Genomic DNA, 15,369 nt, shown 5'->3' on the forward strand with positions numbered 1-15,369 from the left:
GTATGTATATAATTTGAGAAGATATAGGTCTATTTCTTAATCAAATTTCCATATAAAAATTGATTAAGAATATGTAATGTGTATTATTACTTTCGATTTTGACAATTGTGTATCTACTTCTCTTCTTGAGATTTGGTAACATAATCTACCATTATTATTAGTTTTTTTTTAAATTTTAGGGTTGAAATCTTCTTTAAAGATCTTGTTTGAGCATAGAATATTAAGATCATAAGATTCTTACAAGTATATTGAACATCAGCTCTCAATATACTACTACCTTTTTCTCTTATATAATTATTTTTAACTTAATATATATATATATATATATATATATATATATATATATATATATATATATATATATATATATATATATATGTACATATATATATATATATATATATATGTACATATATATATATATATATATATGTACATACATATATATATATATATATGTACATACATATATATATATATATATATATATATATATGTACATATATATATGTACATACATACATATATATATATATATATATATATATGTATGTACATACATATATATATATATGTATGTACATACATATATATATATATATGTATGTACACATATATATATATATGTATGTACATACATATATATATATATGTATGTACATACATATATATATATATGTATGTACATACATATATATATATATGTATGTACATACATATATATATATATGTATGTACATACATATATATATATATGTATGTACATACATATATATATATATGTGTACATACATATATATATATATATATCTATGTACATATATATATATATATGTACATATGTACATATATATATATATGTACATATGTACATACACACACACACACACACACACACACACACACACATATATATATATATATGTATGTATGTACATATGTATATATATATATATACATATATAAAACCTATGGCATAGTGTCGTGGACTATAAAACCTACTTACTTACTTTATATGTGTGTGTGTGTGTGTGTGTATCAAACCAATTTTATTTATTTTTCAATACCTTGATTTGAATTGTTTATTGTCTAGAATATGGGCCATCTATTTTTAAATTGCATATTGCAATATAAATATAAACTCAAGATCCCTACTTATAAATAAATAAAAGTGCAAAATCATCTTTAAATCAATTAGATGAAAAAACAATAAAAATTTACATCAATGAGCCCTTTTAATATTTTAAAAAACTAAATAAAGTGTGCCCGATGAATGCCCTCTTTTGCAAAAGAATAGGGAGTGGACGAGCAGTTGTAAGACATTTAAAAACACGTCTTTTAATGGGAATTAAATATTTTTTTTCTTATGGATGTTGCAACGAGATTAAATATGAAATCCATTTCAATGTGTTTTGATTCACTATTGTTTAGAATAGGCGTGCATCCAACATTCCATGGCATGACGAAAAGGTTTGATTGATTCCAAGGCACCCAACCCACCGGCTGAACAATGTCATCACAAATCACTTAATTAATAAGAATAGTACAATGTCAAATAGTACAATAAATGCAATTAATGATGTCTATCCATTATTTTTCATATTTTTTGAAGTGGGAAAATAGAATAAACCCCAACAAAAATGCAAGGGACTAATTGGAAAAAAGGAATAAATCAATATAAATTAATTTAAAAATAAAAATTTTGTTGAATGTTAGAACTTAGTTTTTTTTTTGAGTTGCATAAATTAATAGGGGGTCTAATGAAAACATTAGTACCCTGTATAGGGACTAATAAATATGCATTAAATGCAACCACCAATCAATGAGTCAGATTTTACCGAAGGAAACATAGAAATTTAAAGTTGAGGAAAAAATATTTTAAAGTCAACATTTGAACTATTCTACCATGACTATTTATGTTACTAACCAATAGAAAGAAGAAAAAAATAATAATTTAAAAACTCAAAACTAGAAACATTATAGATACACAGATATTTGTAAAAATTCATTTATTTGATTGGTTAGAAAATAAAACAAATGAGCATTCACATGAATGCTATAGTATCCTGCTTGTGGTAGGAACTAATAATGATGTTATAACATTCCAATAATCCTCGTTGTATATTTGTACAAGGTTGGTTGGGTCCAATAAAAAAGTAGAAAAGGGTAGAGAATATGGAACAATAAAAAACTAGCACTCCATATGGATACACTTATATTTTAAGCAATTTAGTTAATTGAATTTTAATTTAATTATTATAAAAAAAAAACCAATTCAAATATCGGATGAAGTTTTACATAGAAAAATGAAGATAACCTCACAATGATGGGTCGTAAAAAATGTGCGTGCACACGTGTGCGTGTACGCGTGGATATAAAGTTTAACTTATTTCAAATTATTTTATTGATTGATTTATCAAGATTATAGGTTTTTGCAATCTGTTCACCATTCTTTTGTGTGTGTGTGTGTGTGTGTGTGTGTGTGTGTGTGTGTGTGTGTGTGTGTGTGTGTGTGTGTGTGAAAAGATATAAAGTACAATTTTGTGTGTGTGTGTCTGTGCATGTGTGTGTGTGTGAAAACATATAAAGTACCATTTTGTGTGTGTACGTGTGTGGGTGTGCGTGTGTGCGTGCATGCCTGCATGCGGGTGTGTGTGCGAGTGCATGTGTGTGCATGTGCGTGTGTGTGTGATACAAAGTTTAACTTATTTCAATGTGTTGACCATTCTTAAATATGTTGTGTTGGATTTATTAAAACATATTTAGAAAGAGATAATCACAATCTAGTCTCCACTTTCAATAATTTTGAATGTCAACTTTAAATTAATTTTCTAGTTATTGGCACTATATAATCTAAAATTGGAACATAAGCAATTTGTGGTTATAACATACTAGTAGAGAATAACATTTATAGTCAAACTAATATATAAATACGTAAAATAATTAGCAAAAGTTGGCATAATGTGATGGTTAAGTTATAGTCAAGCCCTACTACGATGTTTGTTAAATAGTTATATCGGGAATGAGGTCTCATATTTGTGACCTTGTTGATTCATAGATATAAATTAAAATATCTAATCTTGTTCATAATATAATGTAATGGTTGAAATGTGGCATTTTTGTTGCTACAATTATTCCAAACCCTGCTAAGTTATAACTAATGTACTTGGAAGCTTGTAGTATTTACACATTAATGTTATGCATAAGGATGAGATACTTTGTCTTGAACTCACTAGACATGCTCTAGACTAAAAATGTCCAATGCACTGATCTCTTTAGATATAACTTACGTTCTTATGACTCTCATTAACGTGTCTGCTAGGGTTTCTGATGGCGAGAATGTGAAGGTCAACACTGGTGTTTCACAAGTCGGGATTGTGGTTTCTAGAACTACGTCTGGTAAAGGAGATAGCAGGGACTCTACCTCCATAGTGGGCTATCATGGTGCAGTGATTGTTGAGTTGTCATCCTCCATATTGGTGGCTTGTGAGCTTTTGATGGCTTTGGGTGGGGGGTTTGGGTTGCCCTCTGTTGACATTGCTATATTGCAGGAAGCTAGGGCTTGGAAGGAGGCTCTTAGGGGTGCAAATGGGCCTTCTTACATCCATTATGTGTGTTTTGGCGGAGGCTTGGAGAAGGTCTCTAAGTCTCTTGTATCTAAACATTTTCCCTCTTACAGCCCTATTTCAGTTAATCTAAAAAGGGATACTATTTCAAAGATTGGGCAATGGGTTGAGGGTCTTGAGGTGGATATGCTCATTTATTGATTCAAGGGCTTTTGGCCCTCTCTTAGGGATCTCCATTCCTGAATCTCAAAGCACTGGGATGCATATATTACTAATTTTGTCCATATTTTTCCTCTAGTAAGGGGTTTGTTTATTGCCTGATTTGATAATACGAATTATAGGAAAGCAATTGTATGTGATCATTTTTTTCTCTTGGGAAAATCGTTTCCCTTCGATGATTAAACCTTAGCATAAGGACTTTAACCTTGCCACTAAATATTTTTGTAAAATGCCTATATGGGTTCAACTTCTTAATCTCCCTCTTCATCTATGGCATGACTTTGTGGTAGACGATTTTGGAAGGCTTTAGGTGATTTCTTAACAGTGAATTCAAAATCCTTTGATATAATTCACTCTACCTACATAAGGATATCGATTGATATTGATGCCTTTAAAGGCCTTCTGGAAAAGTTTAAGCTTTGTAGCCCAATTGGCTCTTGGATTCAACCTTTAGATTATGAGGCTCTCTTGTTTAGATGTAGGAAATGTTTTAAAACCAGGCATGTTGTGGCAAAGTGTGAGGTTGAAAATATCAAATCTAAGAAACCCTTGGTGGATGGGGGCTTTGAGGCAACGTTATACGATGGTCACCCAAGTTCGTCAAGATGCTGGAGTTGTTCCCTCTTATGCTTTGGATAATGCAAGTGTCCTTAAGGATGTTGAGGCAGCTCCCCCTATGGTTGGCTCTGTTAATAGAGTTTCTAATGCTGATGTTGATCAGATTCTGAATGATATTGTTGGTCCATCCCAGCATGTTGGTTTGGCTAGAAGTGGTTGCATTATGGCTACTATGGATAAGATAAAGGCAATTGGCCATGTTCATTTCGGCTTTGAGATGGGTGGTTCTTGTGTTGTTGGTGTTTCTTATGATGTACTTGTCAAAGTTAATGTTGAGTTCGTTGGTGCTGATAGGTTTGTTGATTTGTTGGCCTAGCATTCTATGGCAACCAAAATTGAGGAGGGTTGGGTCACAGTTAAAGGAAAACATTCAAAGAAGTTTCTACCTTATTCTTCTCTTAATTCCCTCAACAAGGGGGCAGTGGAAAAATCTTGAATTCTAATATCTAGTTGGGTAGTTCAATTTTAAAGCTTAGTCTTCCCTTGCCCACCAACTTATTTTGTCAAGTTTGTGAGTTGTTTGGAAACCCTGATTTTGTTTAAGCTTTGTTGTGTATCTGTCATGTGTCTCTTTGTTGAGAGTATTGAATATATTTTGAGTTTATTTCATAGATGTTTAGTTTTACATCTATTATGTATTTAGGTTTTAGGGTCCCTTCAAAACTTGTTTTCGTAATTAAAAAAACTTACATTCCTATGACAACATTTATTATTTATAGAATTTTTGGATTGAAGAGTGGGACTATGAGTGTCCACACATTAGGGCTCACACTATGAGTGTTTTGCAAAAGGCGTTGCAGGGCCCTACTCTTACCACCATTGAAGTGTAGATTTAGATTGTGCAGTGTTGCGTGAAGTTGTGACTTTTGAGTGCTCACCGCATGCAAGGGTTCCTATGGCAATTGACTTGTTGTAGGCGAGTATTGGAGGTGTAGCTCCCATTGTGATGGGTGCTAACATGGATTTTGGTGGATTGGGGACTATCAGAGTTCCCTCTCCATTGCATCCTTCTACATTTTTTTCTATCCTTGGTGTAGAAGAAAAGGGGTCATCTAAGGTGTCCCCTACTGATGAGGGCTTCTGCCATAATTTTGTCTTATGTTGCTAGGGTGGCATCTAGGTCTTCAATTCCTTCAAAGGGGAAGGATCCCATTCTTGTACATAACAATTTCTTGCTAAATTTGGAGGAGGGCATGATGCAAGATATTATGGAAGAAATTGAAAATCTTTCTGATTATGTTGTGGTTTGTTAGTTCTAGGGATTTTGGCTAAGTCTTTCTGACTTGCATGCATGGATTTCTAGAGCGTGGGAACCAATTTTATCTACTTATGTCCACCTTTTCCCCATGGCTAAGGTTTTTTTCATTGCTAAGTTTGATGAAACTGAGGATCATAAGAAGATTCTTTGTGGCCCTTCTTTTCCTTGGTCAAATCTGCACCACTTGTTGATGGTGACATCGTGGCATTCTGATTTTGCGCTTGCTACTGAAAATTTCGCAAAGTTTTCGATTTGGGTTAAGCTCCCTTACCTTCCTCTTCATCTTTGGGTTGATTCCATGTTGGAAACGGCAAGATATGCTATTGGTGTTTTTTTTATGGTTGCTGAAGATTCATCAAACATCTTGCACTCTACTTATGCGAGAATCCTTGTAAAGGTGGACATCTCTGAGGGTTTACCTGAGAAATTTAAAGTCGGTCTTCCTAATGGGAGAAGTTGGAATTAGACCCTAGATTATGAAGGAATTCCCTTTACATGTAGAAAATGCTACAACATTGGGCACTTGGGGGCTCATTTTGATCTTCATAGGCCAAGGACTAATAAGGTTTCTTCATGGTGGAAGGGGGCTTGTCCCGAACACTACATTGTTATTAAGAAGATAGCTCAGGTTTCCCCCACTATTGAGCCTACTTCAATTGATGCTCAAGTCCATGTTCATATCTCGATTGTTGCTACTAGCATAGCTACATGTAGAGATGCGGTTGGTCCAAATGTTGTGCATTCACTTGTGCTGGCAAATTGTACTGAAGTTGATGATTTTGTCCAACATGATCTAGTTGAGGCAATAGTCTCTAGAAATGTTCCAAAAAAAAGGCCTAATGCTAGCCCTAGTTTTGTGGATGGTGGTTCTCATACCTTTAGAGGGACCACCAAAATCACACTCTTGGCAGAATAAAGCAGCTATGGTTGAGGAGGGTTGGATCCCAGTTAGTGGAAAGCATTCTAAGAAATCTCCACCCTTACTTGATATGACCTTTATTTCCCAAAAGAAGGGAAGTAAAGGAGAAACTTAGTTTTGTCTTTTTCGCTCTATTAGTTGTGGGATTTGTTATCCCTATTAGACAAATTGGACTAAAAGGTTATGTTTTTTAAATAATTTGTCATTGTATCATGGGCCTTGGATTGAGCTATCCTCAACTTTCTTACGTTGTTCTATTTTGGACAACTAAACTTTTGGTGGCTAGTCTCTAGTGTTTTGTTGTCACTATTCTATCTTAAGTTGTGATTGAATATTTTTCTTCACAGAGAACTTAAAGGGTTCCAAGGCCCCTTAAAACTTGTATTTACCATTAATCAAAAAATATTTATTATTTATGACAACCAAGACTAGTCAAATAAACATAAATTATATTTAGAATGGAAAAAACTTCCATAAAATTCATAATAATATCTTATTACACATAACATTTTTATTTTACTTCCAGAAGTAAGCCTAAATATCCTAACCTTTCTTCATGAAAAATTAAAAAGTAACAACAAAAAATAAACTTCAAGAAAATAAATTTTCCCCTATGCTAGTCCCTCCGTAATATTATTGACATCTTTTTAGTTAAAAGTGGAGTAAAAATTTATATATTAAATGTAACTAATGTGTCTATAAAAAAATGGTTTATAAGTTCACAGACAAGGTAGAGCAAGCTTCTAAAGATTAATCTTAGTAGTAGGCAATTTGATAATAATATTAAATCTTAATATTAAAAAACATAGTTTTGTGAAGTTTCTTACCAGGCCACGTTTTGGGCACAAAGGGACCAAGGTCCTAAATTTTTACACGCTAAGGAGATAACAAAGGGATGATAGCAAAGCAAAAGTTGGGGAGGTGTTAATATACAAACTATAATGAATTGAAATCTTCACAACAGAATCTACAATAAAACATCTCTACAAGTACCCCATGAAAGGAAAACTAGTTTTTACAAAGTTGTGATCAATATGTAATGGCATGTGTCATACCGCAAGGGACCTAATAAAGACAACAAAGGTGGTGGTGTTGTGGGGGGGCATTTCCTTTGAGTCCCCAAATTTTAGAAACAACCCCAGGACCTAAGTTTTTTTTGGAGGGGACACTTCCTTGTGTGCATTGTTAGTAATAACATTTACGTCCATTGAATTATCTAAAAATTATTTGTTACAAGTGTTTAGTTTATTATAGTTGAAAGTGTTATTATAAATTGATTTTTAAAATAGAAGAAAGGTTCTATAATAGAAAACAAGATGATGTTTCTAAATAAAACAATCAAAAATAAAAGACAGAAAAGAAAACTTCCTAAACCAACTAAGATGACTATTAAACAAACATTACATTATTTTAACATCCTCCCTTAAAGGTTGCCATACTAACTATCCTACATAAGACCCAATATGCACATGTTTGCATAAAAGGTTGCCCCTTTCTCTTCAAAATGTTTGCAAAATGAATCTATTGTTGCGGTCCTCCTTAATTTTATAGAACTTCGAGAAGTGACCAAGAGAACCATAATCCTTCCAACCTAATGTTAGGAAAACAAAAAAAATGTCCTAACTTATAGCTTGAGAAAACCAAGTTTAGCTTATGAAACTAGAACAGTTTTGAGGAGAAAATTATCAAATCGTCTGATGCAGTAAAAAAAAAAGCTACAATTTTATTCAAAAAAATCACCAATTTTGTTTGCAAATGATCATTATGACCCAAAACATACTACCGAAAAACACAATTTTGGTTGGAAAAATCATCAAACCATTGATCGGTTTATTTGAATAAAAATTAAAAATCTTTGAGACCATCAACATTCATCATGATTTTTGAATTTTTGTAGGAGCTTTGTCATCTAATGAAGCCTACCATGGTTGGAGTTTTCAAGCCTAAAATTAGGGTTGTTTGCACTTTGTCGTCTTTGAAGGCTTCACTTTCTAGTGCTCAAGTGGTTGGTACTTTGTCATTTCTTGGAGCTTTGTCATCTCTTGGAGCTATATCATCTAATGTTAGGGTTTCTCATGGCAATGGATCTAAAGTTCTTGAGGGTGGTTTGCCTTCAGCTAGGGTTTTGCCTCTTGTTGGGGTATCCTTGTATGTTGGGGTTTCATCTTCTTTTGGGGTGTTGCTTCTTAATGGGGTTTCGACATCTTCTTTTAGGGCTTCCTCTAGATTTGGTGTTGTTAAGGGTGGTTCTTTGGGTGTTGCACTATCATCTGGGGTTCCCCTATCTGTTGGTGTTGACTCTAGATCTCTTCCTAGCGATATGTCATCTACTAGGGTTTGGTCGTCTGGTGGGATCTCTCTAGTTGTGGGGGTTATTCCGATTTGCACTCATATTGCCCTTAAGCTTTCTTTGGAGATTGACAAGGAGGTTGCAAACAACGAGTCTATTTTGCTTCTCATGATGTTATTTGTAAATCCATAGGTTGATAACTGAGTCTTCCTCAGTTGCATGAGTGGATTTCCCAAAATTGGCAACCAATCTTATTAAGTATGATTCACATGTTCTCATTGACAAAGGGCTACTTCATTGCAAAATTGAGGTTGTGGAAGACAAAACTAAGATATTGCAGGATCACTTCTTTGGTTGGGGTGATAAGCATATGTTGATGATTAAACCCTAGCATTTTGATTTCAATCTTTTGTCAAAACTGTTTAGCAAGATTCATATCTGGGTGAGGCTTCCCAACCTTCCCCTTCACCTATGGGTTGATTTGATCCTTAAGGAAGTCAGTGAGGCTCTAGGGGACTTTTTAATGATTGATGATAAATTTTTCAATATCCAGCACTCTACTTATGCTCACATCTTGCTTTTTTTGGATGTTTCTTAAGGTCCCCCTATTGAGATCAAGATTGACTCTTCTTAGGGGTGAGGGAATCCCTTTCAAATGTCATAGATGTTTTTAAACAAGTCATGTTTCGACTCAACGCTAGATGGGAAAAAAGAAAATCTATATTTCTTGGTCGAAAAGGGTCTCTTCTTAGCAATACACGCAATATATGATATGGAAGAAATCCTTCTCCCATGTGGTTGCCCAAAGTGTTCCATGTGTAAATGTTGTTGATCCTACTATGGCCTTGGTGGTTGGCAACTCTCATGACACTTCTGATGTTATTACTCAAAGTTTGCCATGTGTTTTTGTTGATGATTGTCCTTCATTGGCTAGTTTTCCTCCTAGTGTTTTTGTCTCTACTTATGTTCACGGTGTTGATGTCTCTATTATAGTTGCTTCTATTGGGAGTTTGTTTCTGATCGAGTGGGCATTGTCTGTTTGTCATCTATAGGTTTTGATGCTCACATACCTTCTCAAACTCTTGTGGACCCTGATACTTCTGTTGACCCTACCATATCTTTTGGGTCAATATTGCCTTCTCAAATGTTTGTAGTCTTTGATACTAATAATCCTTCCTTGGAATCTTTTAAGCCTTCCCAGGATGGAGGTATTTCTATTTTAGATTCAATTTGTTGGCAAAATGCTAGTTCTAGGTTGGAAGAGGGCTAGACAACTCTAAAAAGTAAAAAATATAAGTCTCCTCAGTCCTTGTTTGATATGACCCTTCGTTCCCAAAAGGGAAAGTTGAAAGGGAAATCTTAATGATGTTTGCTTGCTTTGGGTTGCAGGTAGGTTTACTTTGTCTTTTACTTTTTCATGAAACATTCAGTCTTTTAGGCAGGGAAGCTTGTGTGGCTTGCCCTCTGTTCTTGGTTCGGTCACGTCTTGCTTTGTCCTCCTACTCTATCTAGTGAGTAGTCTTAAATATCATTAGTCAAGGGGTTTCTAGTCGCTTTTCAACCTGTTTCGTAAAAGGTTTTAGGGTCCTTTGAAAACTTGCTTTCCCTTAATAAAAAATTGTCATCATGATTTGAATTAGAAAACCCATAGAAAATATTCAAGAGAAATACCAAAAATAATATTTTTTAGGAAAAGAATTAATCAAAGTTTTCTTCTTTTAAAAAAAAAATTCATAAATGTGGACAATAACCTTTTGAGGGACAATTTATCAAAAAAATCACAAAAACCCCAAAATAATTTTTTTTTTGGAGGAAAAAACATATCAAAACCCCAAATACGATTTTTTGAGGAAAAAGTTATTAAAAAAAAAAAGAGATTGTTGAGGAAAAAATTATTTTAAAAAATATTATAAAAAAATCCAATATAATTTTGGTAAGGAATAATTTATGAAAATACCCAACAGCAAAAGAACCCACAAAAAAACATAAATATGTAGAAGTAAATCCATATCTAATTTTTTGAGGGAAAATTTATTAAAAAACTCATATATAACTTATAAAGGAATAATTTATTAAAATAACCAAAATAGAAAAAGAACCCACAAAAAAATCGTGATATTAAAAGTTTGGAACACTCAATTTTGAAGAAAAACGAGAACCCTAGCCATGCACAAAATCACAAAAATATGTAGAGGTGGGCATTGTGTGAAAAAAAAAAATGAAAAAATCTTATAACTTGAGGGACAACAAAAAATAAATGTCCTAGAAACAATATTGTGAAAAAAACACGATCTTGTAAAAAAAAACACGAGAACATAGGGTCATCATGTTCAACACAAGTCAAGGAAGCCTCAGTAAATATAAATACAACACAAAAGAAAGACAAAGTCTTCATTACAGGATAAACCACAACCAAAAATGAAGTCGTCACATAGTTAAGGAAACAAAGTCATGGCTCAAATGCCTATTATCACGATGGGAAGCACAAAATTATTGAAAAAAATAAGGCACGTAGAACATAAAATGCACAAGACAATGTACAATGCACAGACAAGAGAGAAGTGATGCAGGTTCAAACAAAATGCAAAGAAAAAACCCCAATCTCCACAAAGAACCTCACAAAAATACCACCTAGCAAAAAACACCTTGCAAATAAACTCCTTTTAAAATGCACTAGCGATTTTTTCATTAGGAAGCCAATTAAAAATTCTAGGAAGAAGGCCACGAATTTTTGTAAAAATCATCCAACTTTATAAAACCCCATTTACCCACTCTAATAGTATGTTTATTATAAATCGATATGTACAATAGAGAAGAAAGGCTCTATTTATAACACACTACAAGATGGCGTTTCTAAATGAAACAATTGTAACCAAAGGAGAAAAAGGTAAACTTCCTAAACAACCAAGATGACCATTAAAGACCATTACATTAGTTTAACAGAGGGTTTGGTTGTATTGTCTTCTAAAAATATTCCACTCTGCCTATCTTATAACTAATATTTTCTCCTTCTCACCTGTAAAAGAATTAATTTTTTACTCCACCAAAAAGTCTTATAACAACTCTTTGCCTTTTAAATAACTTCACTGTTCTATTCTCCATGATATAATTTCAGATCTGACAAGACTCAACCATTCTTAATTTGAATGTCTGATTCTATAAACATGCATAACAAACAGCAAGGACATGGAGCATAAGAAATTTGTAGAAGAGAAATACAAGGCTAACACATGCATGTCAGATGAAATACCCCATCCTCTTGCTCTACAAAGTCTTCTGATCTTCAACGAGCTCATATGGAGCCTGCCCATTGCTTTCATCCCCCTTGCAATTATTGTCTGCAACTACACTTGTCCCACGAATCTTCACAAAGAAATAGTTTCCAAGCAAAAACAAACCAAATTACTTTTCTCATTCATCATAATGAACCACAGAAAGGTATGCGAAAGAATCATCAATCAAATAATAAAATGACAGGAAAAAGTAAGGAAACAAACTTTCAACTGGGGAAAAGATTCTACCTTCATAAGATACTCCTTTTGATAGCGATAGCCCTAGATGAACATGACAAAAAATACTCAGTTATATGCTTAAAAGTTAAAATTAGCAAATACAACACACATTTTCTATGAGATAAAATCTTGTGGGCCATATCCTCTACATTATTTATGACTGCAGCTCTCATGAGTGTTAACTAAGCAATTCAATTTTAGAGAAAATCAACCAGTTTATGTTTTTCTTTCATGATGCCTTTTGACAAAATTCAACATCCATTTAGAACAGCCTTAGTTATAAGCAGCTGTTAGCTAAAATCAAGTAAACCAAATGTGGTAGCTTACCTTGTCTGTACCGTAGATATAATCACAGTATGTGAACACTGAAGCAAAGTTACTCTGACTTTGTCCTCCTACATAATGATGGTAGTCATGATACTCTGGACCTCCATAGAAGGGAATCAATTTGGTAGGACTCCATGGAAAATCGTACCTATACAAGTATACAAAAATATGACTTTGGGAATAAATGAAATATTATATTTTATTGTGCAGCTTGAAGGGAAGACAGATTTTCATACAGCAGTCAAAGAAAACAGAAATGCACTTTTCTTTTGTTGTTTTTATGTTTAAATGAGCAGTACATAATAGAATAAAACAAGCTAAAAAAAAAAAACTAATCAAGAAAATTAAACCAATTTTATCTAATTGATTTCAAGTTTGAACTAATCAAATTAAGCTACTTAAAATCTTGCTAAATGCAATTGCTTTTTTTCTTTTCTTTTTGAGAAATAAATTAATTGATTAATTATTTTAATTGTTGATATTAAATAGCCAAATACACTAAACTAGTCCAATGGCTGTGATTGTGTACTCTTATCACCTCTCCTATTCATGGGACCCGTAGAATTGATTCTACAATCAATCTATGTGTAGGAATCAAATAGAATCTCCCTCCCAGTGGGTAGGTGAAATTACATTTTAGTGTTGTTAAAGGCAATCCAAGTAGCTCAAGGATTTGATGCATCATTTGAAACTCAGAAAGACAAATGGTCTACACCCCCTCAAAAAAGATCAAAGATAGCACTAATAATGAGTCAAAAGCACAAGCATGACCTTTGCCTGTGAATGGCTTGCCCATTGTGCAAGTAGAAGATGACTCCATTATCATATTCAATGCAATAAGGATAAACTTGCAATTCTTTCAAAGCATGGCACCTTGTGGAGTTTTCGGAATCCTCCACAATGCAAAAGATTTATAGAGAGATAAATAGAGAATCAGATATCCTATCAAAGCTTGTAACTCACAACCATGGGGATTGCGAATCAATGATAAGGTGGAGGCAAAGCCCTCTCTTAGCACAAGGTTCGATCATCTGGGTGATATACGTAACAAATGATACTCATGTGGCAAGGGGAATTGACCCAACGTAAACTGGAAATAGAATAATGGTCCCACACATGCCTTATTGTCTAACAAAGATGCTTCGTACACCCACCCCCAAAACAAGGCCCCATAACCGTGAGAAAAAAGTTGAGACGATTCGACTTCCATTCCATTCAATAGGTTGAGTGTGGAATATACCATCAATTTCCTCAAGGCAGTGACCATGAGAGAGGATTCAGACCTAACGAGTTGATCAATAGACTTTATTGTTTGTAATGATATATGGTAAGGTGAACTCTCCATCTAGACCTCATCCTTGAAATGTGCAGAGGCTAAATCCCTTTTTCTCCATTCATAGGCATTACCAACGATTGAGGCAACCCAAAGACGAACTTGCAAGAACAAAATAATCAACCATTCCTTCAATAAAGCAATATCAACCAAGTATAATCATACTATGTGTTAATGTATAGATTCGTTGAAGAGTTATTAATAACTCTTATATTTATATTTATGTTATTCTATATGTATAAGATATTTAATATACTCATATGTGTGTGTGTGTGCAGATATCCTAATATACAAATATGAATACATAAATAAGTTATGAATAAATCTATTCACATCAATATATTATTAACTCATTCCATCGATTTATAATAATCTGATGTCAACATATAATTAGGCGTCAATATATCATTATCGGGTGTCAGCATAAAAACAAGTAATGACATTAGTTTGGTCTATCGTTTATATTACTCACGCCCGATAGACGTGACTCAAGTATGAGTCATGGCTATCAGTTGTGACTCTTGAATATGACGCCTGCATATAAGATATCACTCCTCTCTATTTTTGTAATACATCGAACACATAAATAAGTCTTCCAATATATTACAGAGCAAAGAATACTTCATATCATCTTCCAGTACATATATATTGCAGAGCAATAGATACTTCATACCATCTTCAGTATTATTTTATATCCTTGTCTTGAATGGTAATTTTGAATAATATAAGTCTTCAGTCTGATACTTTAACATAGTATCAAAGCAGGTTTAAAGAAGTAATCCTAATATCAGACTTTAAACAAATATTAGTTAAATAAAAATGGTGGATGGTATGAGACTGGAAGACAGATTAGAAGATGATTCAGATTTTGCAGGCTGGAAGTTACGACTAAAACTCTTACTTAAAGAACATGGCCTAAATAAGTTTATTGAAAAATCTGACCCAGCACCTAAAGGAAATGATGTAAGGGAAAAATGGGAGAGTGACAACAATAAAGCTATGAAAATTATTGTGGATGGTGTTAAAACTCATCTACTTCCTGTGATCTCAGAACTGGACATTGCACATGAGATGTACAATGCTCTTGAAAATATGTTTGAGGTAAACAATGTTGTTTGGATCATTACATTAAAGGACAAAGTGTCAAATATTAAAATGAATAAAGGAGAGAAAATTTCCTCTTACTTAAAATAACTGAACTTCGAAATCAACTCTCATCCATAAGACACATCTATGATGGAAAGGAGTTAACAATAATGGCTCTTAAAGGTCTTCCATCATCATGGGATACCTTCAGACAAGGGGTATGCCTTGGTCAAAACTGACT

At 33.4% G+C, this 15,369-nt stretch overlaps 1 protein-coding gene across 1 annotated transcript in view; it reads right to left on the reverse strand.

The window, feature by feature from the left end:
- Nucleotides 1-1,166: 1,166 nt before the first annotated feature.
- Nucleotides 1,167-15,369, reverse strand: part of LOC149551742 (methylsterol monooxygenase 1-1-like) — a 59,999-nt gene continuing 45,796 nt past the window's right edge. Inside the window, exons 3-6 of the mRNA XM_089787248.1 lie at nucleotides 12,710-12,857; nucleotides 12,392-12,424; nucleotides 12,121-12,233; nucleotides 1,167-1,503 (exon numbers count right to left, since the gene is read on the reverse strand). Of these exons, the coding sequence (XP_089643374.1) occupies nucleotides 12,135-12,233; nucleotides 12,392-12,424; nucleotides 12,710-12,857 (280 nt within the window). The 3' untranslated portion in view covers nucleotides 1,167-1,503; nucleotides 12,121-12,134. The remainder of the gene's footprint in view (nucleotides 1,504-12,120; nucleotides 12,234-12,391; nucleotides 12,425-12,709; nucleotides 12,858-15,369) is intronic.

The sequence above is a fragment of the Cupressus sempervirens genome, chromosome 6 (genome assembly GCF_028749045.1).
Source record: "Cupressus sempervirens isolate cs-2001-9-10 chromosome 6, ASM2874904v1, whole genome shotgun sequence".
Taxonomy (NCBI): Eukaryota; Viridiplantae; Streptophyta; class Pinopsida; order Cupressales; family Cupressaceae; genus Cupressus; species Cupressus sempervirens.